Source organism: Anomaloglossus baeobatrachus, chromosome 3 (assembly GCF_048569485.1).
Source record: "Anomaloglossus baeobatrachus isolate aAnoBae1 chromosome 3, aAnoBae1.hap1, whole genome shotgun sequence".
Taxonomy (NCBI): Eukaryota; Metazoa; Chordata; class Amphibia; order Anura; family Aromobatidae; genus Anomaloglossus; species Anomaloglossus baeobatrachus.
This window is the reverse complement of record NC_134355.1, coordinates 309,493,231-309,520,547: the sequence shown is the minus strand read 5'-3', so window position 1 is coordinate 309,520,547 and position 27,317 is coordinate 309,493,231. Positions and strand designations below refer to the sequence as shown.

General features: G+C 42.5%; 1 protein-coding gene across 6 annotated transcripts in view; it reads right to left on the bottom strand.

The window, feature by feature from the left end:
- The window catches only part of FAM184A (family with sequence similarity 184 member A), a 321,551-nt gene that overhangs the window by 57,676 nt on the left and 236,558 nt on the right, over positions 1–27,317 (bottom strand). For all 6 annotated transcript variants that reach the window (XM_075340009.1, XM_075340014.1, XM_075340008.1 and 3 more), the window contains 2 exons: positions 25,915–26,037; positions 352–513 (listed from right to left, as the gene is read on the bottom strand). In XM_075340009.1, the coding sequence (XP_075196124.1) occupies positions 352–513; positions 25,915–26,037 (285 nt within the window). The remainder of the gene's footprint in view (positions 1–351; positions 514–25,914; positions 26,038–27,317) is intronic.

Below are 27,317 nucleotides of genomic sequence, written 5' to 3'. Positions count from 1 at the left end.
AAAAATTGTATTGGTTAATCCAATAAAAGATCTAGTTACAATACATTTAAGGCATCCATAGATTTTCTGTACCTAAAAGGGAATTTCTTGCAAAATCCATTTATCAAATTTCCACAGCATAGGTGATATATATGCCTGATCACTGAGGCTCAATGCCCCATTTCTTCAGGATTGGATTTCATGCTCATTACTGCTGCTTCTTCATATATCTATGGCACTGAAGGACATAGTCAAGCTCTGTACACTTATGTCAGTCCCATAGATACAGAATGTGTTCTCTGCAGAAATTGTCCATTCGTACATTTAGTGGAGTTAATAGAGTGCTATTTTTTTCCCAACCAAAACAGTTACCTGAACAGCAAACAACGAGTCACTTGTCTCTCTTAGTCGCTCTCTTGTTACGTCCAACTCATTCTGAAGCCTGTCTTGGGCATCCTTAAGACTTGTGATATGACACTCCGCTGAGCCAAGTCCTTGTTCACTTTTTTGAACCAAGTCTTGAAGGCGACAAATCTATTTCAATAGACAAAACATGATTTTCATATTAGTGAACATTGTGTCAGTACAAAGAACTGGACATAGAAGTTCCAGAGTATCTTACAATATGTGCACCTTAAATTATGTAGCTGCCATCTGTATTTTAACCCAGGAGTTAAGGGGAACCTGTCACCAGTTTTTTGCCCTATAAGCTGCTGCCACCACCACTGAGCTCTTATATACAGCATTCTAACATGCTGTATATAAGAGCCCAGACCGCTGTTTGGAACATAAAAAACAGTTCATAATACTTACCTAAACCTGTCACTGCGGTGGATGTGGGTCAAATGAGCGTCTTCGTCCTCTAGTGCCGGCGCCGCCTCTTTCAGACATCTTTGTCGCCACCTCTGTCGCCCTTCTGAAGCCGCGGTGCATGACGCGTCCGACGTCATACACACTCGCCGGCATTCAGGTCCTGAGCAGGCGCAGTTTGATCAAAGTATGGGAGTGCGTATGCGCAGGACCGGCGAGTGTGTATGACGTACACACGTCATGCACACAGGCTTCAGAAAGAGGACGAAGATGGACGAAATACGAGGCGCCGGCACTGGACGACCAAGACGCCCATTTGAGCCACATCCACTGCAGCGACCGGTTTAGATGAGTATTATAAAGTGTTTTTTATGTTCTACACAGCGGTCTGGGTTCTTATATACAGCAAGTTAGAATGCTGTATATAAGAGCTCACTGGTGGTGGCCGCAGCTTATAGGGCAAAAAAACTGGTGACAGATTCCCTTTAAGATGGTGTAGTCAAAATAACAGAGGCAATACGACCACAATTTCAGAACTTTTTCCACCTTTTATGTCACCTATACAAATTCATTTAGTAACAAACTGAAATCATTATGAGGGGGAAAATAATAATAGCAAATCTAAAATAATGTGGGTACGAACACCTTCATATAATTGGGGATGTGGTTGTGTTCACAATTAGCCAATTACATTTAGGCTAGGTTCACACACTGCGTTTTTTTGACGTTGCGTTTTTGTGCGTTTTTTGCAACAAAAAACGCACAAAAACGCACCCGCGGCAAAAAACGCACGCGTTTTGCCGCGATTTGGTGCGTTTTTTTGCTGCGTTTTTGCTCACTGCGTCTTTATGCGTTTTTTATCAGTGAACAAAAAAAAAGGTCTGATGTCATTTCCTTCTTCAATGTGTTCTTCATTCTCCACTAGTGTATGCAGAAGAGCAGACAGCTGTCGAACTACAAGGCTCAGCATCCTCCATCCAATAGTGTATGCAGGAGAGCAGACAGCAGCTGTCGAACTACAAGGCTCAGCATCCTCCTTCCAGGACTGTATGTAGGATTTCTTTGCCCCCCCCCCAAACAAAAAAAATTACGTGGGCTTCGCCATATTTTTGTATGCTAGCCGGGTACAGCAGGCAGGTACGGGCTGCGCCCAACCCCCAGCTGCCTATTTGTACCCGGCTAGGAACCAAAAATATAGGGAAGCCCTTTTTTTTTTAATTATTTCATGAATTTCATGAAATAATTTTTAAAAAAAAATGACGTGAGCTTCGCCCAATTTTTGAGTCCAGCCGGGTACAACTAGGCAGCTGGAGATTGGAATCCACAGTGCAGGGTGCCCATGCTTTCTGGGCACCCCCGCTGTGAATTGCAGTCCCGCAGCCACCCCAGAAAATGGCGCTTTCTTAGAAGCGCCATCTTCTGGCGCTGTATCCAACTCTTCCAGCTGCCCTGATGCCGGGTGGCTCGCTGGGTAATAATGGGGTTAGGGCTAGCTGTATAGCTGGCCCTAAGCCCGAAATTCATGGTGTCACGCCAATATTAGACATGGCCACCATGAATTTCTAGTAAAGATAAAAAAAAAACACAACACACAGAAAAATATTTTTATTAGAAATAAAACACAACACAATTAGTGACTCCATCTTTATTGAAATAAAGAACCCCCCTCCGCAGTAATCCTGGGTCAAGGGTCCCGCGCCGTCCAATCCGGATCCAATATCATCTGATCGGTTTGCTGGAAGGCAAAGCGATCAGATGATGTGTCATGTTCATGTGCCTGAATCACATCACACATCAGCTGATTGTATAAAAGCCGTGTATACAATCAGCTGATGCATCGGTGCAAAAAAAAAAAAAAAATACTTATGTGCTGATTACCGGCAGCTCCAGGAGCGGAGTTTGATCCCGTCCGATCGCTGCAGGAGCTGCCGGTAATCAGGGATGAAGTCTCCTGACGCATCCGCTGATAGGTTAAACCGGCCGGCCGCTGGCGTTACCCCGAGACTTACGATCAGCTGATGCGTCAGGTGACTGCATCAGGTGATCCATCGCCAGGTCCTGCATCCTGCAGGCATACGTACCCGGGGAGACTGCACACACCCGGAGCGGCAATACCGGTAGGAGGATCTGGGAGCGGGCATGGCACCGGGAGTCTGCAGACAGGTGAGTATAACTTTTTTTTTTTTTCTACTGTTCACTTTTGATTTTGCAGCCGCTTCCACCTCCCGCCCAGACATGGCGCCGCACGGCAGCATACATGCCCAGGACGGGAGGTGGAAGCGGCGGTGACGGTACCGGGAGGATTCACGCTTCTGTGTTTCCTGACAGAAGGAATCCTCTTCCTGTACACGTCACTTTACTACCCACCTCCTGCGTTTATAGCTGCGTTTTTGGTCTTAGAAAAGCACCAAAACGCACCAAAACGCAGCTATTTGCGTTTCTCATTGCGTCTTTCAACATCCCATTGCACTCAATGGATGAAAAGCGCAGTGAAAAACGCGGGAATAATTGACATGCTGCGTTTTTGTGGCACCACAAAAACGCAGCTGAAAAAAAACGCTGTGTGCAGACAGCAAAAATGAAAACTCATAGACTTTGCTGGGGAAGCAAAGTCATGCAGTTTTTTGAGCAAAAACGCACCCGAAAACTGCGCAAAAACGCCACGAAAAACGCACTGTGTGAACTTACCCTTAAACTCCCGTTAAATAGTAGTTAGTACACAGCTGCCATCATTTACAGTGATTCTGATTAACTCCATATAAAGTTTAGCTGTAGGATTAGTAGGATTCTCCTGACATTTTCTTAGCCACATGTTAAAAAAATCCTTGGTGTGTCAACAGCTTACAACAAAGCAAAGGGATATAACTGTTCAAAGTTATCAGTCAGGAGGAAGGTATAAAACAGTTTCTAAGTCATTATATATAACATGGAACTTTAAGACTGAGCCTCACCGGGATGAACAAACAAGAGGAAATGTTAACCACAGGTCCCTATACAGACTAGGAGTTACCCTAAACTTGACCGTGATTTGTCCCTGCCTGACCACACAGATTGAAACCCTACAATAACGCAATGGCACCCCGATTCGACATCAGCTGACCCTGAGTTTCCTTATCTGCACCTTCAACTTTAAACCAAGTATAACACAAAACAACAGAAAACATAAGCAGGCCGAGCGTGAGATACAGGGCTAGGAACGTGTAAACACAATCGAACAGGGAAGACGGAGGAAAATTAAAGAAACCCAAAACAATAAGAAAATACATGGAAAACCTCCAAATCCTAAAAATAAACAGAATAGGAGAAACCTGGTATGGGAGTCACTCAAACAAACCACAGGGAAAAGCAATATCAATAACTCAGTACCAATCTTCAACTTGGGTTCTCCGCACAACTATCCACCTAGGAATATAGCCAGCACTAAAGGCTTGTGCACAGAAAGTATAAATAGCCCCTCCCAAGATGTGATAGAACAAACAAAATGAGGAAGTGCACACACCTGAACAGAAGTGAAACAGATAAGTAAAACAAAAGGTAAGGAAAGACAAGTGACCCATCACCAGTTGGACCAACACAATACAGGCTCTGGTCCAACAGAGAGAGAAACACCGTCAAGATGGTCAGCAAGAAGTGGCTTAAATTTGGCACAATAGAGACATTGCCTATAACTGGACATTCCTCAAAAATTGCTGAAAAGATAAGAACAAAATTGGTCCAGAAGGCTGCCAAGAGGCTTACAGCAACATTAAGCGAGCTGTAGGAATGTCTGGCAAAAACCATTTGTGTACTGCATGTGACAACAATTTACCATATTTTTCATATGTCTGCCTGTGGGGGCAAAATGAAAGGCTTTTTTTTTCACAAAGAAAAGATCCAAGTCTGGCTATGTTTTTCCAAAATCTACATTGTGTGCCAAAAGCATGTGGAAAATGTCTTCTGGTCTGATGAGACCGAGGTTGAACTTTTTGGTCATAATTCCAAAAGGTATGTTTGACAGAAAACTAACACTACACATCACACAAAAAACTCCATATCCACAGTGAAGCATAGTGGGGTGGAGGCAGCATTATACTTTGGTTCTGGTTTTCTGCAGCAGGAACTGTAGCTTTGTCAAGATAGAGTGAATTATGAACAGTTCCAAATGTCAGTCAATTTTGCATTAAAAGCTGAAGATGAATTTCAGTTTACAGTGCAACAAATGACCATCAGCATACCTCCCACACAAAAGAGAGGTTTTGCCAGAAGAAGATTAACATTTTGGAGAGGTCGATCCAGAGCCCAGACATGAATTCAATTGAAAATCTGTGGGTTGACCTGAAGAGGGCTGTACAAAGGAGATACCCACACAATCTGACAGATTTTGAGTGGTACTGAAAGGAAAAGTGGTTAGTGTGTCAATTTTAGATGTGCCATGTTGATAGACTCCAACCGAAAAAAGACTACTAGGGTCATAAATTCAAAGACTATTTCAACAAATGTATTGCTTTAAGGGTGTGCATAATTATGCAACCACATTATTTTAGTTCTTTATTTTTCTTTTTACACCCATAAAGATTTCAGTTTATTTTTCAATTTAAATGTACAGAATATAGGTGACATTAAAGGTGGAAAAAGTTCTGACATTTTTTTGGTATTTTTTTTAACATGACTCATGACGAGGACCAGAGTTCTTGAGCGAGGGATTGATTCTGTATGCTCCGGCACACTACATGAAATGATTTATCCTGGCTGGGTGTGTGGATGTGTGAATTTGTGTCGTGTGGGCTATGAACCCATGTAAGCCACATACTGCCGCTGACGTTGACTGGCCAGCACCGGATAATGACTCAAACTCACAAGGAGACCCACAGCCCTTTTCAAACAACACTTTACTCGACGGTTCATTCTTTGCAACAACTTCACACTTTAGATAGCGGGCACATATCTTCCAGCATGTTACAGTTTTGTACAGCTCTATCAGACACAGTTCAAGTTTTCAATGTGTTGCTTCAGATCTTGCTGGTCCTGTGAGTCCCAGCGCAACCCAGTCCAGCGTTACAGCACAGTTTGTGACATTCATCGCTCTTGCACACAGTTCCACGTTTTTTCTCCTTAAGGGTCCTATCATGATTGGAGTAAAGCTTAATGCTCCCAAACATCTATAGCAAAACCAATTGGGTCGTCGACTACGTCGACTTCTTCATTTTCACAACACTCACTGTATGCAACCTTCACAACCGACCAACTATACATCCATCACTTTTGCTCACTAGGTCTTCACTGACTTATCTAGAATGAACCATCACTTTCCCTTACACTTGTCCCTCCCATGGTTGACTAGTCCTAATGTTTAACTATTGCTGACCCTACAGTCTGTCAACTTCCTAAACAAGTGCTATGCAACATATTGCCATATTCATTAGTTACTATACACTATACCTTACATTATACATCACACTGTCAACACTACACATCACAGGTACAGATTAACAGATATCACACATTACATCCACACAAGATTTAGAAAAGACGCTGGACATTGTTCACATGATACCACAAAAACGCGAATGCAAACTTCAATGACAGCTATAGTCCACCACTCTTACACAAAAAAACAGGTATTTTAACATGGGTATTTAGCCTTTATATATCCAATGTACATATACTATCCATATAATATATAGAAACATGATAGCAGATTCCTATAATTTCTCCACCATAGTTTTTAGAGATACTTTAACCCCTTCACGACCTTTGACGGATCTAGCCGTCATGGTGCCCTGGTACTTAAAGACCCATGACGGCTAGATCCGTCATGGCGGAATCGCGGCACCAGAGCACCGGGCACCGCAATCGGTTTTAAAAAACTGTAGATTCGGGAAGGAGAGGACTTGTACCTGACCTCAGGAGGGGTGGTGTCTCCTTCCCGGACCTACGGAGGCTGTGATTGGCTGAACGGCGTTCGTCAGCCAATCACAGCCAGTGTTATGTTTCAGCCATTGAAAATGGCTGAAGCATTGCAATCCAGCTATGTCAGTGCAGCTGCAGCACTGGCCATTGGCTGGAGCTCAGTGAGCTTTACTGCACCCGCCCCCAGCTCTGATTGGAGAGATCGGCCTTGTGACCGATTTCTCCAAGCAGCACCGTGCCTCTGGAACCGGGTGAGCTTTCTGTAGGAGATCGCTCTCCTTAGCTTCTCCCTCCGTGGAATCTGAGGAGAGCGATCCCTGCAGGCGCCCATCTGTGAGTCACAGCCCCCGATCCACCGCTGCCCTGCTCCATGTGCTTCGCCCCTGCTCTCCCACTGCGCCCCTGCATGTGACGCCGCTACTCAGCAGTAAGAGCAAGCGGCGTCAGATGCAGGGGGTGGTGCAGCAGGAGGAGAGCGTCACGGCGGCCGCTGCACTCTCCCCATCAGCCGCTCCACCGCCCCAGCATCTGCCGTCCCCTCTCCCCATCAGTCACTGCTGTCTCCCCATCAGCCGCTCCACCGCCCCAGCATCTGCCGTCCCCTCTCCCCATCAGTCACTGCTGTCTCCCCATCAGCCGCTCCACCGCCCCAGCATCTGCCGTCCCCTCTCCCCATCAGTCACTGCTGTCGCCCCATCTGCTGCTCACCGCCCAGCATCTGCCGTCCCCTCTCCCCATCAGTCACTGCTGTCGCCCCATCTGCTGCTCCACCGCCCAGCATCTGCCGTCCCCTCTCCCCATCAGTCACTGCTGTCTCCCCATCAGCCGCTCCACCGCCCCAGCATCTGCCGTCCCCTCTCCCCATCAGTCACTGCTGTCGCCCCATCTGCTGCTCACCGCCCAGCATCTGCCGTCCCCTCTCCCCATCAGTCACTGCTGTCGCCCCATCTGCTGCTCCACCGCCCCAGCATCTGCCGTCCCCTCTCCCCATCAGTCACTGCTGTCGCCCCATCTGCTGCTCCACCGCCCAGCATCTGCCGTCCCCTCTCCCCATCAGTCACTGCTGTCGCCCCATCTGCTGCTCACCGCCCAACATCTGCCGTCCCCTCTCCCCATCAGTCACTGCTGTCGCCCCATCTGCTGCTCCACCGCCCCAGCATCTGCCGCTCCCCTCTCCCCATCAGTCACTGCTCTCGCCCCATCTGCTGCTCCACCGCCCCAGCATCTGCCGCTCCCCTCTCCCCATCAGTCACTGCTCTCGCCCCATCTGCTGCTCCACCGCCCAGCATCTGCCGCTCCCCTCTCCCCATCAGTCACTGCTCTCTCCCCATCTGCCGCTCCACCGCCCCAGCATCTGCCGCTCCCCTCTCCCCATCAGTCACTGCTCTCTCCCCATCTGCCGCTCCACCGCCCCAGCATCTGCCGCTCCACCGCCCCTGCATCAGCCACCTCACTCCCCCATCAGCCTCTGCGCCCCTGCATCTGCCACCTCATTCCCCAATCAGCCTCTGCGCCCTTGCATCTGCCACCTCACTCCCCCATCAGCCTCTGCCCCTTCCCTTATCTGCTGCCTGCTCTCTCTCATCCCCTTAATCCTCTGCCCCCTCTTCCCCCCTCCCGGATCTGCTGCAATCCTGCTGCCTAGATCCATTCTGTAAGGTAGCTATCCCCAATCTCACCTCCCACTCCCCTTCCACCCTTCCCCTCGCCCCCCCTTCCTCCGCCACTCCTGCATCCGTTGTGCCCGCACCCATCCTCAACCGCTCCTCCATCCGCCACGCCCTCCCATCCTCCGACGTGCCCCCTCACCAATCCTCCGCCGTGGCCCCTCACCCATCCTCCGCCGCTCCTGCATCCGTTGCGCCCTCTTCTATCCTCCATCCATCTTTTTTCCATCCCACCTAGTCCCCCCCTTTTTGCAGTACATCTGTGCGTTCGTCCTAATTTTTTTTTCTGTAAACTAAGAAAGAAATACAAATAAACTTAGTTTAGGGCCAGTAAAATTATACTGTAGTAATCATCAACTACAGTATTTTTTACTGAATATTGTAAGGGTCAGCCCAGTGCCACACATGAGAGCGATGCTCGAGTCTCACACCGCATCATCCGGCACGGTCGCTCTCTTCCAGACAGGAGTGTGCGGCTGTGTCGGGTGATGCGATGCGAGATTTGTGCATTGCTCTCACGTGTGGCACTTGCCTTAGTGTCAGTTGCAGGTGCATATATATTTTTTTTTTTACTGACGTCTCTATTTTTTATTATGCCAAACTAATATTTCTTTGTATTGGGGGGGGGGGGGTCTAGTTTCCAACATGGGGTCACATGTGGGGGAGCTCCACTGTTTGGGCATATCAGGGGGATCTCCAAACGCGACATGGTGCGGCTAACGATTCCAGCTAATTTTCCATTTAAAAAGTCAAATGACGCTCCTTCCCTCTGGAGTTCTGCCGTGCGCCCAAACAGTGTTTTTCTGCCACATATGAGGTATCAGCGTACTCAGAACAAATTGCCCAACAAATTTTGCAGTCCACTTTATCCTGTTACCCCTGTACAAATTAAAAAATGGAGCCTAAAATAACATTTTGTGGGAAAAAAAAAGTACTTTTTTGTTTTTATGCCTCAATGTATGAAGCACGTGAGGGTTCAAAGTGCTCATTACCCATGTAGATTTATGCCATGGGGGTTTAGTTTCCAAAATGAGGTCACTTGTGGGGGAGCTCCATTGTTTAGGCACCTCAGGGGGTCTCCAAACGCAACATGGCGTACGCTAATAATTCCAACCAATTTTGCTGTGAAATGGCGCTCCTTCTCTTCTGAGCCACGCTGTGTGCCCAGACAATTACTTTCCACCACATATGAGGTACCTGTGTACTCAGGAGAAATTGCACAATACATTGTATGGTGCATTTTTTCCTGATACCCTTGTGGAAAAAAAAGCTACCTGGTTGAAATAACAATTTCATGGTAAAAAAAAAATATATATATTTTCACGGCTGAACGTTCTTAACTTTTGTGAAGCCTCCAGGGGTTCAAAGTGTTCAGTAAACATCTAGATAAATTCAATGAGGGGTCTAGTTTCCAAAATGGGGTCACTTGTGGGGGAGCTCCATTGTTTAGGCACCTCAGGGGGTCTCCAAACACAACATGGCATCCACTAACGATTCCAGACAATTTTGCGTTTGAAAAGTCAATTGTCGCACCTTGCCTTCCGAGCCCTGCTGTGCGCCCAAACATTTGATTTCCACCACATATGAGGTATCTGTGTACTCAGGAGAAAATGCACAATACATTTTATGTTGCAATTTTTCCTGATACCCTTGTGAAAAAAAAAGCTACCTGGTTGAAGTAACAATTTCGTGGTAATTTTTTTTTTTTTTTATTTTCATTGCTCAAAGTTATTAACTTTTGTGAAGCCCCCAGAGGTTCAAAGTGCTCAATAAACATCTAGATAAATTCCATGAGGGGTCTAGTTTCCAAACTGGGGTCACTTGTGGGGGAGCTCCATTGTTTAGGAACCTCAGGGGGTCTCCAAACACAACATCACATCTGCTAATTATTCCAGACAATTTTGCTTTCAAAAATTCAAATGATGCTCCTTCTCTTCCGAGCCTTGCCGTGCGCCAAAACAATTGATTTCCCCCACATATGAGATATCGGTGTACTCAGGAGAAATTGCACAATTAATTTTATGGTGCATTTTTCCTGATACCCTTGTGAAAATGCTAAATTTTATGGCTAAAGTAACATTTTTGTGTAAAAAAGTAAAATTTTCATTTTTTCCTTCCACATTGCTTTGGTTGCTGTAAAGCTCCTAAAGGGTTAATAAACTTCTTAGATGTGGTTTTGAGCAGTGTGAGGAGTGCAGATTTTAGAATGGGGTCACTTTTGGGTATTTTCTGTCACCTCGGCCTCTCAAAGTCACTCCAAATGTGATGTGGTACCTAAAATATTTTTTTTGTAAATTTTGTTGGAAAAATGAAAAATTGCTGATGAACTTTGACCCCTTCTAACTTCCTAACGGAAAAAAATTTTGTTTCGAAAATTGCGCTGGTGTAAAGTAGACAAGTGGGAAATGTTACGTAGTAACTATTTTGTGTGACATATCTCACAGATTTATGGGCATAAAATTTCAAATTTTGAAAATTGCGAAATTTTCAAAATGTTCGCCAAATTTCCAAACTTTTCACACATAAACGCAAAAAATATCGGCCTAAATTTACCATTGACATGAAGTACAATATGTCACGAAAAAACAATCTCAGAATCGCCAGGATCCGTTGAAGCGTTCCAGAGTTATAACCTGTCAAAGTGACACTGGTCAGAATTGCAAAAAATGGCCGGGTCTTTAAGGTGAAAACAGGCTGGGGGCTGAAGGGGTTAACTCAAATAATTAGATAAGGAAAAAGAGACAGAAATCAGAGTATATTGTATAAAAAAAAAATTTTTTAATAATATTCTTCAAAATATTCTTATAAAAACACTTTTTTATTTCAAATTGCTAAAATCATCACAAGGTCAAGAAAAAACATCACCAGAAAAAACATATAAACACATAAACAGAGGGGATCTCTGATCCAAAGGATTATTGGTGAAAAAGGCAGAGGATCATTTCATATCAAAAAATCTATATCATAAAAATATCACCCCTGGAGCCTCCTGATGAAAAGGTTTCCCTTGAAACGTACGTCGAGCTTTTGAGGGTGTCTCTGACCTTATATTAGGCAAGTATGGCAAATTGATGTCTGTTACACTTATTATTGGCCCCTGCTGTTAAGGGAGTAATTCATTCTATTTGGGAGGAGTGGGCATTTATAAACAGCTTGAGTGGGCAAGCTATTAAATAAACTATAACTCATTGCCCCTTATTAAACCTATGGACATAGGAAATATCATTCTTAAAGGAGAAGTTATATTTATACAGAGGAGATTCCTCGTTTATTCCGCTCTTGTCTATAGGAGTAAAAACCTTCCTTTTGAACATTGGCTATTTACACTGGAGCTATTATATGTATATTTATTGATATATCGATATAATATTTATATATCTGTATATTTATTATTTATCAATTAATATATGTATTAGTGCTGTACTATGGATGTTGGTGAAGGGACAGGGGTGATATTTTTATGATATAGATTTTTTGATATGAAATGATCCTCTGCCTTTTATTTAGAATATTTTGAAGAATATTATTAAAAAAAATTTTTTTGATACAATATACTCTGATTTCTGTCTCTTTGTCCTTATCCATATAATATATATAAATCATATATAAACTAAAATAAACAAAATGACAGATTGGCACAGAGGGACTGAGGAGGACCCTGCCATGGGCTTACTAATGACTAATTTAATGTAAACTGTCATAAAAATAGTTTTAAAATATATTTTCATAAAATTAAAACATTGCTCAAGTAGTCATAAAAACAGTCTGTCATAACTCATTTTAATGGCAATGGAGCTATATATTTGTCACAGGGTCAATGCTTTCCCTAGAGATGTATAACATCTTGATCTCTCATAACCTCCCTGCCCCTGGCCTCATCTTCCTCAATGTCTCTTTATGATTTTACTATGAATTCCATAAATCCCCTAATATATGGCAGCCTGAGATTAAAAGTAATATAATTATAAGTATATTAGACTAAATTAGAATAAGTATAATTATACTGTATATAATATATATAATTAGAATAATATATAATATAATATATCTAGTATAACATTATAAAATATAATTATAATATACCGTATAATATATAATTAGTATAATATAACATAATATAATATATATAATTAGAAAAAGTATATTAGACTATAATATAAATCTTAGTACTAGGCATTTTACCAATGCATTTTTATTGTAATTTAATTGTTTATGATATTTTGTTCTCGACTAATCAATCACGCTTACTAATCTGTCTAATTTGCTGCCACTGAAGATGTCTGGCAGCGGCTCTTAAATAGAGAACATAAGAGACCTTGGCCAAGAAAAAACTATCAGCAATAGGTCCTCTTCCAGAGGGAACCATCCTTGCTACCATGGATGTGGAAACCTTGTACTCGAATATTCCACACCAGGATGGATTAAATGATTGCAAAATGTTCCTGGAAAATACAGGAACTGATGCCAATTCTGTGGTGAAACTTACAAAATTCATCCTCACTCACAATTACTTTGGATTTGACAATAACATATATCTACAGGAGACTGGGACTGCAATGGGAAGCAAAATGACACCACAATATGTAAATCTTTTCATGGCTAAGCTTGAAAGTGACTTTTTATCCTCTTGTCCTATCAGGCCTCTGGCCTACTACCGTTACATTGACGATATTTTAATCATCTGGACAGAGTCTGAGGAGCAGCTGAAGTCCTTCCATGAACACTTTAATCAGTTTCATCCCACCATCAACCTAACACTCAACTACTCCTGCACGGAAATCAACTTCTTGGACACCATCATTAAACTACGGAACAATGAAATAGAAACATCTCTGTACAAGAAGCCAATTGACCGTCCAACATACCTGAAATGGTACAGTTTTCATCCAAAACACATAAAAAACTCTATTGTATACAGCCAGGCCATCAGGTACAATCGGACATGTTCCAACAGTACAGATAGAGACAATCACCTTGAGGGCCTGAGAAAGACCTTTTTGAATCAAGGCTACCACCCAAGAACAATTGAAAACCAGATTACAAGAGCCACCAGAATATCAAGAAACCATCTCCTACATTATAAAACTAAAGAAGAAAACAACTGGGTCCCTCTTGTAGTCACCTACAATCCACATCTGGAGGTGTTTAGAGGAGCTGCACAGAAACTACATCCATTACTGCAAAAAGATGCCCGATTAAGATCTATTTTTCCAGACCCCCCACTTCTGTGTTTTAGACAGCCCCCAAATCTAAGAAGCATCATTGTCAGAAGCTCCCTGTCCTCTCCAACAACAACAGGAACATTTCCCTTCAACCAGAAAAAATGTAAGACCTGTCCATTTATATTGACAACGGACAAGATAAAGATTCCCAGATCACATCAGGACTACAAGATCCCAGGTACCTTCAGCTGCACCACAACCAATGTGGTGTACTTAATTATATGTACTAAATGTCCAACTGGGGGTCTGTATGTAGGGGAGACAGGACAACAGCTAAGGATGAGGATGAATTCTCACTGCCACACAATTAGAGAAAAAAGGATGGATCTCCCTGTGGCCAAACATTTTTGTAACCCCGACCACAGCATCATGGACATGAAATTGCTGGTATTGAATGGGAATTTCAAGTCCCAGAAAGATAGGAGACTATGGGAGTATAAATTTATGATGACCTTTGACACATTCAGTGCAGGAATGAATGTGTCTCATGGATTCATGTCTTTTTACATCAGTTAAGAGATGTGCTCCTCTGACCATCCGAGCTCATCACAGCCCTGGACCAGACCCTAATCAGAGGACAATAAAACTTTCACACTGAACTGCAGCAATATTTATGGCCACAACAGTTCCCCCCCCCCTGCCATAGTGAGGGTTCTGTTTCATATAACTTGTTTTTTTTTTTTTTTTTTCTTACTGCACTATTCTATGTCCTGTTGTGTATAAATATGTGACTCTTCAGATTTTGTGTTATACCATGAGAGACCTGAGTAGTCTCGAAAGCTTGCTATTATTACCATCTTTTCAGTTAGCCATTAAAAGGTATCAACCACTGAGGACTTCAGTTCTTTTAAACAATTTTTTATCTTGGCCAAGCAGACATTCCTGTTTACGGGAGGGTCGTGCAAGATAGCGGCTGCCTGAAGGATAGCTTGAAGCATCGTTCAGCCAACAACAATCTAAAGTGTTTGGGGGGATCTTTTAACAAGCTCATGTTAAAATTCACCAAATTTATGTATCTTAATCCGTCTAGTTAATGTATACATCAAATATTAGTTGGCATACTTTGCGCCAATATATTTGGGGCAGATTTTAATGTTCTGCTTAATAAATAGGTCTAAAATTTAGAGCCCACTTTTGAATAGAAAAAAGCAAAATTGTTGAGCATGTTAAATTTTTGGTGCATTTCTATATTAAAAGTGGAGCAAACATTGTGGTACACTGTGATGGAATCTGGCAGAAATTCAATAGTAGATGCTCCTCACTGATTCATGATAGAGCTATACAGTGTCTTGAAAAAGTATTTATACCCTGTGAACTTCCACATTGTTTCATGTTACATCCACAAACTTAAATGTATTTTATTGGGATGTTATGTGATATACCAACACAAAGTAGCAAGTATTTATGAAGTCTAAGGCCTAAGACACATGGCATGAAAATCGGAGCGAGTGGAATGCGATAAAACATCGCATTCCACTCAGACCAATATTACTCTATGTGTCAGCACCCATGAGCGATTATTTTCTCAGCCCTAATTGGACCGAGAAAACAATCACAGCATGCTGCAGGTGTAATGCGATCCTTGTTTCTCTTGCACCCATTCAAGTCTATGGGGGGAGAGAAAAATCGCACTGCACTACCAGTACACTGGTGTACTGCGAGTGCAGAGTGAGAATGTCAATAGCCGGCAACGAAGGAGAGAGGGAGATAAATCCCTCCCTCCCCTCTGCAGCATCAGCCCTTCCCTTCTCAGCGCTGGCCCGCCCCTCCTCAGTGCCGGCCCGCCCCCCGCAGCTGTAGTTCGATCACAAGAATGGACCTCAGTCGCAGTGGCCTTCGCATGACACTCGCTCCTGCTGTGCTGCCAGCGTGAGCCGAGTGTCATGCGAGGATCGCAGTGGTCCCCCGTGTGGCCCTGGCCTGAATAAATAATACACAGTTTTCTAAAAATTTTCAAAATATAAATCTGAAAAAAGTGATGTGCATTTGTATTCGGCCCCCCTGAATCAATGTTTTATAGAAATGGCCCAGTCAAAGTCCAGACTTAAATCCCATTGAGAATCTGTGGAAAGACTTGTAAATTGACAGACGCTCTCCATCCAGTCTCACTGAGCTACAGCAATTTTACAAAGAGGAATGAGCAAAAATATCAGGTTCTAGATGTACAAAGCTGGTAGACACATACCTCAAAAGACCTGCAGCAGTAATTGCAGCGAAAGGTGTTATGTGAAGTGTTACGTGAAGAAATGTGGAAAATTTCATGTGGTTTTCCAAGGCATTGTATGTCCTCAAATACCAGAAACTGTGCAAAGTGTGTTCTTCATGACATTATCACACCAATTTAATAATTCATACTTTTTGAAGATTTTTTTAACGAAATGTATAGCAATGAATAAAAACTGATAAACTTGCATCCCAAATAATGATGAATAATAAACAAATAAGAAAGGTCTAAGAATATTGTTCAGTCAAAACAAAACAATCTGTTATCAAAATGAATAATAGCTACCTCCTAGTGCCTAGACACTATAAGCACCATGGTGCTTGTTTCACCCAAGCTCTGCCAGGTTAATTTTTTACATAGAATATAGTGATAATTCTTGTCCTTGTGAACATAACTGAAGATGGCACATTAAAGGAGTTTTTTGTTTTCAGAAAACAATTGTCCTCAGGCACGGTTTGTTAAAAGAAAAAACTCTGTGCTTTAATCACCCTCCCATGGTCCAGGGCTGAGTCTTCACTGCTGCTCTTATTTTGTTATTGTCTGCAACAGTGTCACATCAACAGCTATGCAGCCAATAAGTGAGCTCAGCCTGAGCAGATGGTGGGAATCACCAAGAGTTGCTGAGCTCACTGATTGACTGCAGCGCTGCCAGACAATAATAGTCACTGTGAGCCCTGGTGGAAATTCGGTGCTGGACACAGGAAGATAGTTTGTGTTTTTGGTTTTTATTTAAATTGTACATGGAGACAGGGGTTTTCTGAAAATGAAAAAACTGCCATTGTCTCTTCACACGCTGGAACGAGCTCTCTTTTCAGGTTATCCGCATTTAGGCTCACAATAATGAAGTTTCCCCATCTTTGCCATGGTGGATCATTACTTCATGAAGATATTACAAAATAGAGATCTCTGCTGATACCCAGGCTTTTAAAGGGATAACTATTGTTTTCAGGCTGTCTGGAAAACATTAGTGAATGTACCAGTCTCACTTCCACTGTAATTGCAGTTGCAATAGGAGAGCAATGAATCATAGCAGAGCAGACAAGAAGTTAACAGCCAAGCATTATGGTGGATTTATACATACTGAAGACAAGACTGTATTTTTCCAAGGCAATGAATCCTAAAAAGAAAAGGTCTTCGGTCTCTTTACAAGCAAATAGTATGTAATACAAGGAAACATAATGAATATCAGTGCAAATAAATGTCTTAGGATTGTGCTTCTGTACAATTAATGTGTCTGACGCAATTTAAGTTATACGTTATGTTATGAAATCCGGATTGGCTTTTATGTTTACGTAGCTGAAGTACTTTGAGAATTTTTCCTGACAATGAATACACATAATTGATCATTTTTATTTTCAACACAGGACATCAATTTTGAAGTATGTTTCTCATGAAGTTTTTTTATGCTAGTTTCAGACATCATTTTATGAACATATTTTAACATTGGATTTAACATTTATTTTCAAATATACAGTACTATTAGGTAAATTGTAGAGCGTGTACCCTGCCTAGGATTATTATTTTATTGGCAGAAAGATCTACTAAAAAGAGTGTATTCTGCTATGGAGGACTTATTTTATCCATGTAATACAAGGGTATCTCAGCGCCGCACGACCCTCTCTACCCTCGCCTACTGTATCCTCATGTATCCCTTGTAGACTGTGAGCCCTCGCGGGCAGGGACCCCTATCCTCCTGTACCAGTCTGTGCCTTGTATTGTTTATGATTATTGTACTTGTCCCTATTATGTATACCCCTATCACATGTAAAGCGCCATGGAATTGATGGCGCTATAATAATAATAAATAATAATAATAATGATGATTTCCACTGATAGCCACTGTGTAAGGGATTAACCTACCCTTGGGTAGCGCTGCAGATTTAATAAACATTTGTGGTCTCAACTCCCATAGACTAGCACTAAGTACTCGAGAACCCAGCAGTAGGGAAACCTGTAACGCTGCTTTCACACTACGTTTTTTTAACATGCGTCCTGAACGTTTTTTTAACGCAAAAACGGATTCAGTGCAAATGCGTTTTCATTTCAATGCATTTGCAATGGACTCGCGTCAACATGCGTTCACCTGCGTTTGCGTGCGTTATAGTGAGGATCCAGCGACTTGCAGCTTTTTAACTTTTTTCAAAAACGCTACTTGTAGCGTTTTTGAGCTGCGTCCAAATACTGCAAATTGCTGGATCCTGACTATACTGCATGCAAATGCATGTGAACGCTGGCATGCTGATAGACAGGATCCTGCTTGCTCTACTGAACATGCCTAGAAACCAACCTCTGGTGATCAGTCCCCCTCTCCCCCTCCCTCTCTGTCCTCTCTCCCCCTCCCTCTCTCCCCCTCCCTCTCTCTCCCCCTCCCTCTCCTCCCTCTCTCCCCCACCTGAGAGCTGCGGACACTCGTAACCAAGGTAAATATCGGGTAACCAAGCAAAGCGCTTCTCTTAGTTACCAGATGTTTACATTGGTTACGTGTGCAGAGAGCAGGCAGCCCGGCTCCTAGCAGCTGCGGATGCTTGTAACCAAGGTAAATATAGGGTATCCAAGTAAGTTACCCAATGTTTACCTTAGTTACGAGCCTCCGCAGCTGGCAGAAGCCGGCTCCCAGTCTATCACATTCAGTTCCACTGACTCCCGATCACATGACTCCAATGCCCGCCCATAAACTTAAAGTGACAGGATCCTGCAAAATAACTCATGCGTTTGCATGCGTTTTCTTGCTGTAAAAGCAGGATCCGCTTTTACAGCAAAAAAACGTTCATGACGCATGTTAAAAAAACGTAGTGTGAAAGCAGCCTAATCAGTTTAATGTCAAGAAACTTACAAATGTAAGGGAATTGTCCAAAGCGGCCACCTCTTTAAAGGGAATCTGTCATCCCATATTTCCATTTCAAACTAACCATAGCCTTTTGAGATAAGATAAGAGATAATAACTAAAGACCCAGTCACACACAACGACTTACCAGCGATCCCGAAAACGATGCGACCTGATAGAGATCGCAGGTAAGTCACTGGGAGGTCGCAGGTGAGATGTCACACAGTCAAATCTTACCAGCGATGCAGGAACAATACAGGTCACAGTAGCGACCTGTATAACGATCTCAGCAGTCACTGTGACCCTGTCACACAGTGTCAAACACAGCGATGTGTCCTGCTCAGCAGGACATCAACTTTGAAGAATATGGCCTGGACCATTCTGCAACGACCGGCGACCTCACAGCAGGGGCCTGATCGCTGGTAGGTGTCACACATAACAGGATCGCTAACGGGATCGCTACTGCGTCACAGAAACCGTGACTCAGCTGCGATCTCGCTAGCGATCTCGTTATGTGTGACGGTACCTTTAGAGCCTTATAGCAGATGAAGTAAAACTCGTTCTTTTAGTTTTCTAATATTTTCCTACATTGCCCCAATAAAAACTTTATTGTAATTTGTAAATGAAGGTGCTTAGTACATCCTTTATGTTTCTAAACTCCTTGATGCACCGTTTCACCAACTTTTTTAGATTACTGGCCACTATTTAATCATGTCACCCATTATTCTGAAACTGAATTTCTTTAAGACTGAAGTTCTTGTGTTTCCTCCCTGAACTAGCCTACCTATACCCGATATTGAAATTTCTTTGGGTGGTTCTACCATAACTCCCAAGCAGCACGCTTACTGTCTTGGAGTCATATTTCAGAGAGAATTTTCCATTATTCCCTAAATCCAATCACCTTAAAAATATCTCCAGAATTCAACCTTTTATCACTTCTGAAACTGAAAAAACTCTAATTGTCACAATTATTAATTCTCTTCTGAACTACTGCAACTCTCAACTAATTGGTCTCCCTCTTATTAAACTTTATCCTCTCTAATCCATCTTGAATGTAACAGCCAGGGTTGTATTTCTGTCCAGCCATTGCATCAGAGCCTCCACCCTGTGCAAGTCATGGTTATTCATCAAGTACATAGTACAGTATAAAGTTATCAATCTCACTTACAAAGCTCTCCATCAATAAACATCTCATCCCATATTGATGTCTATCACCCTACCCATGCTCTACATTCTGCAGCTGATCAAAGACTAACATTCTCCAATATCCGAACCTCCCACTCCTGTCGACAGTTTTCTCCAACGCACTACCCCAAACAATCCAATTAATACTTAACGCTCACAATTTTAAGTGTGCTCTAAAAAAGCCTATAACCTACCTTCATTAAATTAACTCCTCTCTATTCCCCTTTTTGTAAATTTTCCTCAGAACCTTGTTGCTCCTATGCAAGTGTCTCCACATCTTCCCCGCACCCAATTATTATTTGCAACGCTGATGTCCCTGCAATGTACCATCTCCTCTCCTTGGTAGCAATGCTGACATACCCACCAAGGCTGGCCTGCTCCATGACCTGTTGCTTCTGTGGTCCCCACGCTCCAGGGCCAGCACATGTCATGCAGGTTTCCTGCGCACTTCCACCCTATTAAAGGGGCAGCACGCCTATGGCTGGAAGGCACTGGGTATTTAAGGCATCTTCCTATGTAGGGAGGTGCCTGAGACAATTAGGTTCTTGGTTAATCTGTTCCCTTTAGTACTCCAGTCTGTTGTCTGCCTGTTGTCTTAGTTCCTGAAGTGTTCTGCTGCTCTGTATTCTCAAACTTGTCCTGCCAGTCCATCTTTAGTACCTGTACCTGTACTGCCTGTCTCCTGAACCAAAACCTGTCCTGCTAGTCCATTTCCAGTACCTGTACTCATATTGCCTTTCTCCAGCATCTGCCCATCCAAGCAGCAGGATCAAATCCTGACTTTCATGAGGTCGATGAACTTCCGTTTGAATGCTCTGGCTGATTTCCTTCACCAGCCCTTGCTGCAGCTACCTTCGCAACTACTCCTCAGCTTACTCCCATGTCTCTCTGACCAATAACATTTTGACAGCAACCCTAATCTATGCTGGGGAAGTCATCAACCAGTGTATTCTGCACTTCGAACTGCTGTCCCACCAGTTCACTTCAGACAGGTCCAAATTGGCCTTTTTGATGTAGAAATCTGGGAGGAGAGGCTCTTGCTTGGATAAACTCTTTATGGGAGAGAAGAGAGCCTATCTTCTTGGACATTCAGGTCTTCTTGGGGGCTTTCCACAAGGTCTTCGATGAGCCAGGTTGCGTCTCCTCTGCATCCTCTCTTCTCAATTTGTGACAGGGTAGTCAGACTGTGGGTCAATATGTGTTTTAAGTCCGTATCCTTTTCTCAGAGTTGGGATGGAATAATGAGATGCTGGCCGGGGAGGGACTGTGGGAGGATGAAGAATGAACTGGCTGGCCGTAATACCCGCAGCACCCAGGATGATCTCCTTGGCTACTCAAATTGATCTTAGGTTTAAGGAATGAGCCAGAGAGGTGATTTGTTCCTTGAACCTTGAGAGCCAGAGAGGTGGCTCGTTCCTTGGTCTTCCTCCATCCTTCCAGAAACCTCTTATTTCCCAAACTTCGACACCCATAGATGCTTCAGAACTGATGCAGGTTGATTGTGTGAAACTAACTAAGCAGGTACATAGTATTGCCAAAGGATCATGCGTCTATTGCAGTGGCGTGGAAATTTTAATCTGTTCTTGTCCCATGAAGTTGGGAAACTCCCAAATCTATGGTCTGTTGGGGAGGCTGCCCTAGGTGAGCGTAACTCCTACATCCACTAACATTGCCAGTGTCCGTTTTACGTGGAGATATCCAGTTCTGTGTGTCGGCCCTCTTAGACTCTGGATCAGCAGGAAACTTGCTGCTGCTACCAGATTTCAATTCAACATCAACAAAGTCCTTTGGTGGTATCATCCATTGATGGAAAGACTATATCAGAATCTGTACACCTTGCCATGGAACAGGTTTAACTCCAGGTCTGAATGCTGCACACAGAGAAGATCTCATTTCTGGTACTTTCAAATCTATCACACCCTCTCCTCTTGGGACTGCCTTGGCTCCGTACTCATGAACCTGTTCTGGACTGGAAATTTGGAAAGATGCTCTGCTAGGGTAATCTTGTCATAATGGGTGTCTCAACTCTGTTCGAAACGTTTGGCCATCTATGACACTATCAAAACTTCCAGGCTTGTCTCCTGTCTACTAGTCATGTGCTGATATCTTCATCAAGAAGGGGCGGAGACATTGTTTGATGTATTGAACAGGTGCTGCAGAATCCACAGATCGGGAGTGCAGCGATATCAGAATAGAAGTAAAGTATAGCTATCTATGAGCTGCTGTCAATGTCATAAGAAAAGACCAGGATACTTGAGCAGGATTTGATGCAGTTTATTGACTCTTTGTGTTCTCAAACCTGTCCTGCCTGTCTCTTGAACCAGAACCTGTCTTGCCAGTCTGTCTCTACTACCTGTACCTATCCTGCTTGTCTCCTAAACCAGAACTTGTATTGTCAGTCCATTTTCAGGACCTGTACCCATCCTGCCTGTTTCCAGCATCTGCCCATCTAGGTTGTCTTCTAAACGTACTCCATCCTGTCAGTCTACATTACTCGCTCCATCCTGTCTGCCTCCGTACCTGTGTCTGTCACCTTTGGGTCAGCTGCTGCACTACGGGGGACTACCCTGGTGTGGTACCTGCTGTTTACCAGCAGCCCTGTTTATCCTCACCATCAGAGGTTCTTGTGAAAACCTGGTATGCACTTAGTAACACCCCTCCAGGGTAAGCCCGTTCCATGGTGCAGTGGGAACACACCTGCTAGAGTAAAATTATTATTATTATTTAACAGAATTCAGCTTGATCTTGAGCCATGGCGACTTGATAGATGAATGCTCTGTTGGAAAAATCAATCTTGTGCAAGCCTAGATAAGTCCACGAGGGTCTTCTACATTGTTTTCTTGATAGTATCAAGCCATTGGATTGATAGTCTTTTTTTTGCCTTGTTTCAATTCTTCTCCCCATGATGTCCTTCTCCAGTGATTGCTCTCTTCATATGACATTTCCAAAGTAGGCAAGTTGTAGCTTGGTGAGCCTTGCTTTGAGTGACATTACTTCATTTGTTCCAAAATAGATTTGTTTGTACTTCTTGCCATCCATGGTATTAATAACATCCTTCTACAGCACCACATTTTGAAGGCGTTGATTCTTCTGCTGTCTTATTTTTGCATCGTTCAGTTTTTGCATCCATATGTTACCACAGAAAAAGACCATAACATGTATGAGCCGTGTCTTTGTCACCAGTGAAATGTTCCTTGATTTGAAGACCTTGTCTAATGAATTCATTGTTGATTTGCCCATAGCTATTCACTCAACCAATAGCACTTGGTAACTGTACTTAGATAAAAGCTGATGACCAGATTATGAAGCTTGCACTATTGTAGAAATGCACTATTTATAATAATGATGGCGGGACCATACATGAAAAGTACTTTTTACCTATTGTGTCCCCCTATTTCCTTTAACTTGTAAGCGTGTGAGCGTCACTCGTCCTGTAACTGTTGAATTATGAGTTACTCTGTAATATCTTTTTGTCTGTACATGTTCCTGATTAGTTGTAAAGTGCTGTGGAATATGTTGGTGCTATGTAAATAAAATTATTATTACAATTATTATTATTGCTCCTTAAATGTCGATTGACAGCGCATGCTTGCCTGACGCCTGATATGAACACAAGGTGACTGTCTGCTCGCTGTTGACATTTATCGACTCTTCTGTTAGCACTTCAATGCAGGAGAGAGCACACAAATCACTCTCTTCTCGCTGCTGAGATCTCTCAACTTTTCTGCTATCACTTAAGTTCATATGTGAGAACATAAACAGCTCTCTCCTCGCTGCTGTCCTCACTCATCTCCTCTATCAATTCAGTGCAGGAGTGAGCAGGCAATTCACTCTCCCCTTGTTGCTGTCATCATTGGTCTCATCTGCAATAACGTTACTGTAAGAGTGCATGCACACATCACTATCTAAATTCTGTTGACATCGCTCAGGTTATAACAGTGCAGTGATCACAGCAATGGGGAGAGGGTGAGGTATCTCCTCGCTCCTGTACAGGGATAGTGTCACATAATGAAAATTTGTCTTGACTGCCCTGGCTAAACCAAATCTGTCAGCCAACACAGAAGGAAAGGACGTAATCTAAATAAGTGGGTTGAATGGTGCACTTAGACATTAAGTGACACCAAGATGGCACTGTTCACCCTTTTGTAGATATCATATTGTAGATACAATAACATTGTTTATTGAGGAAACAGAGGAACAGTTTAGAAAACTAACCCACTGTTCTATTTATTTTAATGGAGTTGGATGAAATACCAGATACAACCTGTGTACAGCTATGGTGCTGTTTCTGAAATAAAACAGCCATATTTTTAAAATCCTATGTAAATCTATAACATTAATACCTGATTTCTTAGATTAGTCGATCATTGCTGTAGTCAATATTTTGATTACTCAACATTTTCCCCATTAAAGACATGTATTTATGAATTTAGGTTTTGTTCACAAATACTTTATGAAATGCCTCTGATTTTATTTTATGTAAATGATAAAAAGCGATCATCTTATAAAAGCTACAAAATGATAAGTCCAAAGAATGAAATATGAATTAATAGTCATGTTTTAATATTATTGAATACAAATAAGGATTATCTAAAATTAAGGCCATACTGTCAGGGTTTTTAGATATAACTAGGAGTGGATTAAAATAAAAGTGGAACAGTTTGTCCTTCAGAGTATGGCCACAAACCATGAGGCCACTGGCTCGCCAAAAGTGAGCAAAGTTTTAGCAACATTGCCAACCTCACCGTGTGTCTGCAAACCTTATACGAGGGGCGATCCAAAAGTAATGATAATCGGTTATTTCTATTGCACACAGAAATTAAAATAGAATGTTTTCTTCTCTCTTAGGTACCCACTAGTCCAGGAAAAAAAAATCACTTAAATAGGCCACGATTCCCGGGAGCTACATTCATTTGAATATGAACTGCCGAGGAGTGAACATCAAAATGGAAAAAAACGAGCTCAGAGCTGTCATCAAATACCTCTGCTTGAAAAAAATGACTACCAAAGACATACACAGCGACTTGGTGGAAACATTGGGGGACTCTTCTCCTCCATATTCCACAGTTGCACGCTGGGCCAAGGAATTTAAGCTGGGAAGAACATCGACGGAAGATGAACATCGTGAAAGACGCCCATCCACATCCCTCAATGAAGAAAACGTGAAAAAAGTTGAAGAAGTTGTATTGGCAGATTGAAGAGTGACTATCAGGCATGTAGCTGAGGTCACAGGGATCTCATATGGCAGTATTCAAAGAATCCTTGCAAAAGAATTGCATATGAGAAAGGTCTCCGCGCGTTGGGTGCCAAAAATGTTAACCGACGAGCAAAAGAAGAAACGAGTTGCCATTTCAATAGCAAATCTCGAAAAGTTCCAAGCAGACAAGGAGAATTTTTTGTCACGTTTTTTGACCATGGACGAGACCTGGATCCACCACTTTGATCCCGAAACTAAACAATCGATGACATGGAAACGAACCGACAAACCGACGCCAAAGAAATTCAAAGTGTCAAGCTCAGCAGGGAAGGTTATGGCATCCGTTTTTTGGGACGCTGAAGGAATTATTATGGTGGACTATTTGGAGAAGGGAGCCACTATTACGGGCTCCTACTACGCAGAACAAATAAGAAGATGCGAGAGGCTATCAAGGAGAAAAGGCGCGGCAAACTGCAGGCTGGAGTGCTGTTTCACCAAGATAACGCGCCGGCTCACAAAGCTGCAGTTACCATGACAACCATTCAAGAAGCGGGCTTTGAACTGGTGGAACACCCCCCCTATTCGCCAGATCTAGCCACCAGTGACTTCTTTCTCTTTCCTCGCCTCAAGAAACACCTCCGGGGCAAGAAATTTGACGACAATAGCGACGTGATAACCGCTGTTGGGGATTTTTTTGAGGGTCAAGATCAAGAATTTTTTTCCAAGGGAATTCTAAGTTTAGAAAAGAGATGGACTAAATGTATAGACTTGTTAGGAGACTATGTAGAAAAATATATATATATTTTTTTTTAATATATTCATTGTATTTATTATTGATTATCATTACTTTTGGATCGCCCCTCGTACTTTATGATCCTGCTTTTAATAATTATAATTGAGTTGCATAACCAATTTACCTCCTGATTGGCAGATGTAAGCTTGTTTGTCAGCTCTTCTTTTAGGCTTTCTAGTTGTTGCCTCAGTTGACTTTTATCCTCTTCCAAACACAGTTTCTCCTTTTCAAATTGTTGTTGAAGTTCCTGGTTAGAAAAAATAATAATTGGTAAATAATCAAATTTCCATTTTGCTATGTTTTGTGTTTTCCAGTACAGTATAATAAATATTTTTGCACCGTCAGGGTTATTTCTTGAAACAAGATACACTGCAATTCTATTAAATTTTACCTGGGTTTTAATTAATCCAAATGTATGATTTACTAACTTTTCTTATCCTAGAAAGCCCTTCCGAAAATATAGCATTTAACAGTGTGCTGCCATGCTGACATCCTTGCCATGTGACTTTATAATCAATGCTTACCAACGGTAAAAGTGATTGATTGCTGCCTTAACTAAACAAGTCAACAAGCTATAACTCTAATATCCACAATTAAAACTGATAGGTTCTCAATATGCTGACAGTAGAGATTTATTTTTAGATGGCTGCCGGCTAGATACAACATATTAGTATGTTAGAATAGTTTACCATGAAAACCAGATTAACTAACTTAACACTAGAAGTCCCAGAGAGGGGTCATTTAACATTTCTACCTTTGGAACCCAGAGACGGTTCAAATGACCTGAAGGATTTTAGCTAACATCCTATAATCACCGTCTTTTGTTCTGTAATTAAGGCCATTACTGTCGCACCACAGGAGGTTGTTGTTTTCCATTTAGTTTCTAGTTAGTTTTATTCAGTTTATTGTATGTCATTTGACCCTCTTTCGGGACTTCAGGGGGGTGCTCGAAATTTCTGGGACTTCTAGTGTTAAAGGATAAGTCCACATAGAATTCAACAGACTTATTTTTAGGCAGTTTCCTAACAGTTTTTTCAAGCTCCTGTAATACAGAGTCTGGTGTCAGGCTCGCCAACCTTCATCTTACTATCCAATGGTTGGTGTCAGGTTCATCAATCTTCTTTTCTACTATAAGGTGTCTGGTGTCAGGCTCGCCACCCTTTCTTACTATACAATGTCTGGTAGACTCTCCAACATTTTTTATTACTATACTGTATCTGATGTCCACTTCGCCAACTTTCTCTTTATTATGCAATGTCCGGTATCAGGCTCACCAACCTTCTCTTTACTATGCAGTGTCTGGTGCCAGGCTTCACAACCTTCTCTTTAAGATGCAGTGTCTGGTGTCACGCTCACCAACCTTCTCTTTAATATGCAGTGTCTGGTGTCAGGCTAGCCAACCTTCTTGTTAATATGCAGTGTCTCGTGTCAGGCTAGCCAACCTCCTCTTTGCTACGCAGTGTCTGGTGTCAGGCTCACCAACCTTCTCTTTACTTTGCAGTGTCTGTTGTCAGGCTCATCAACCTT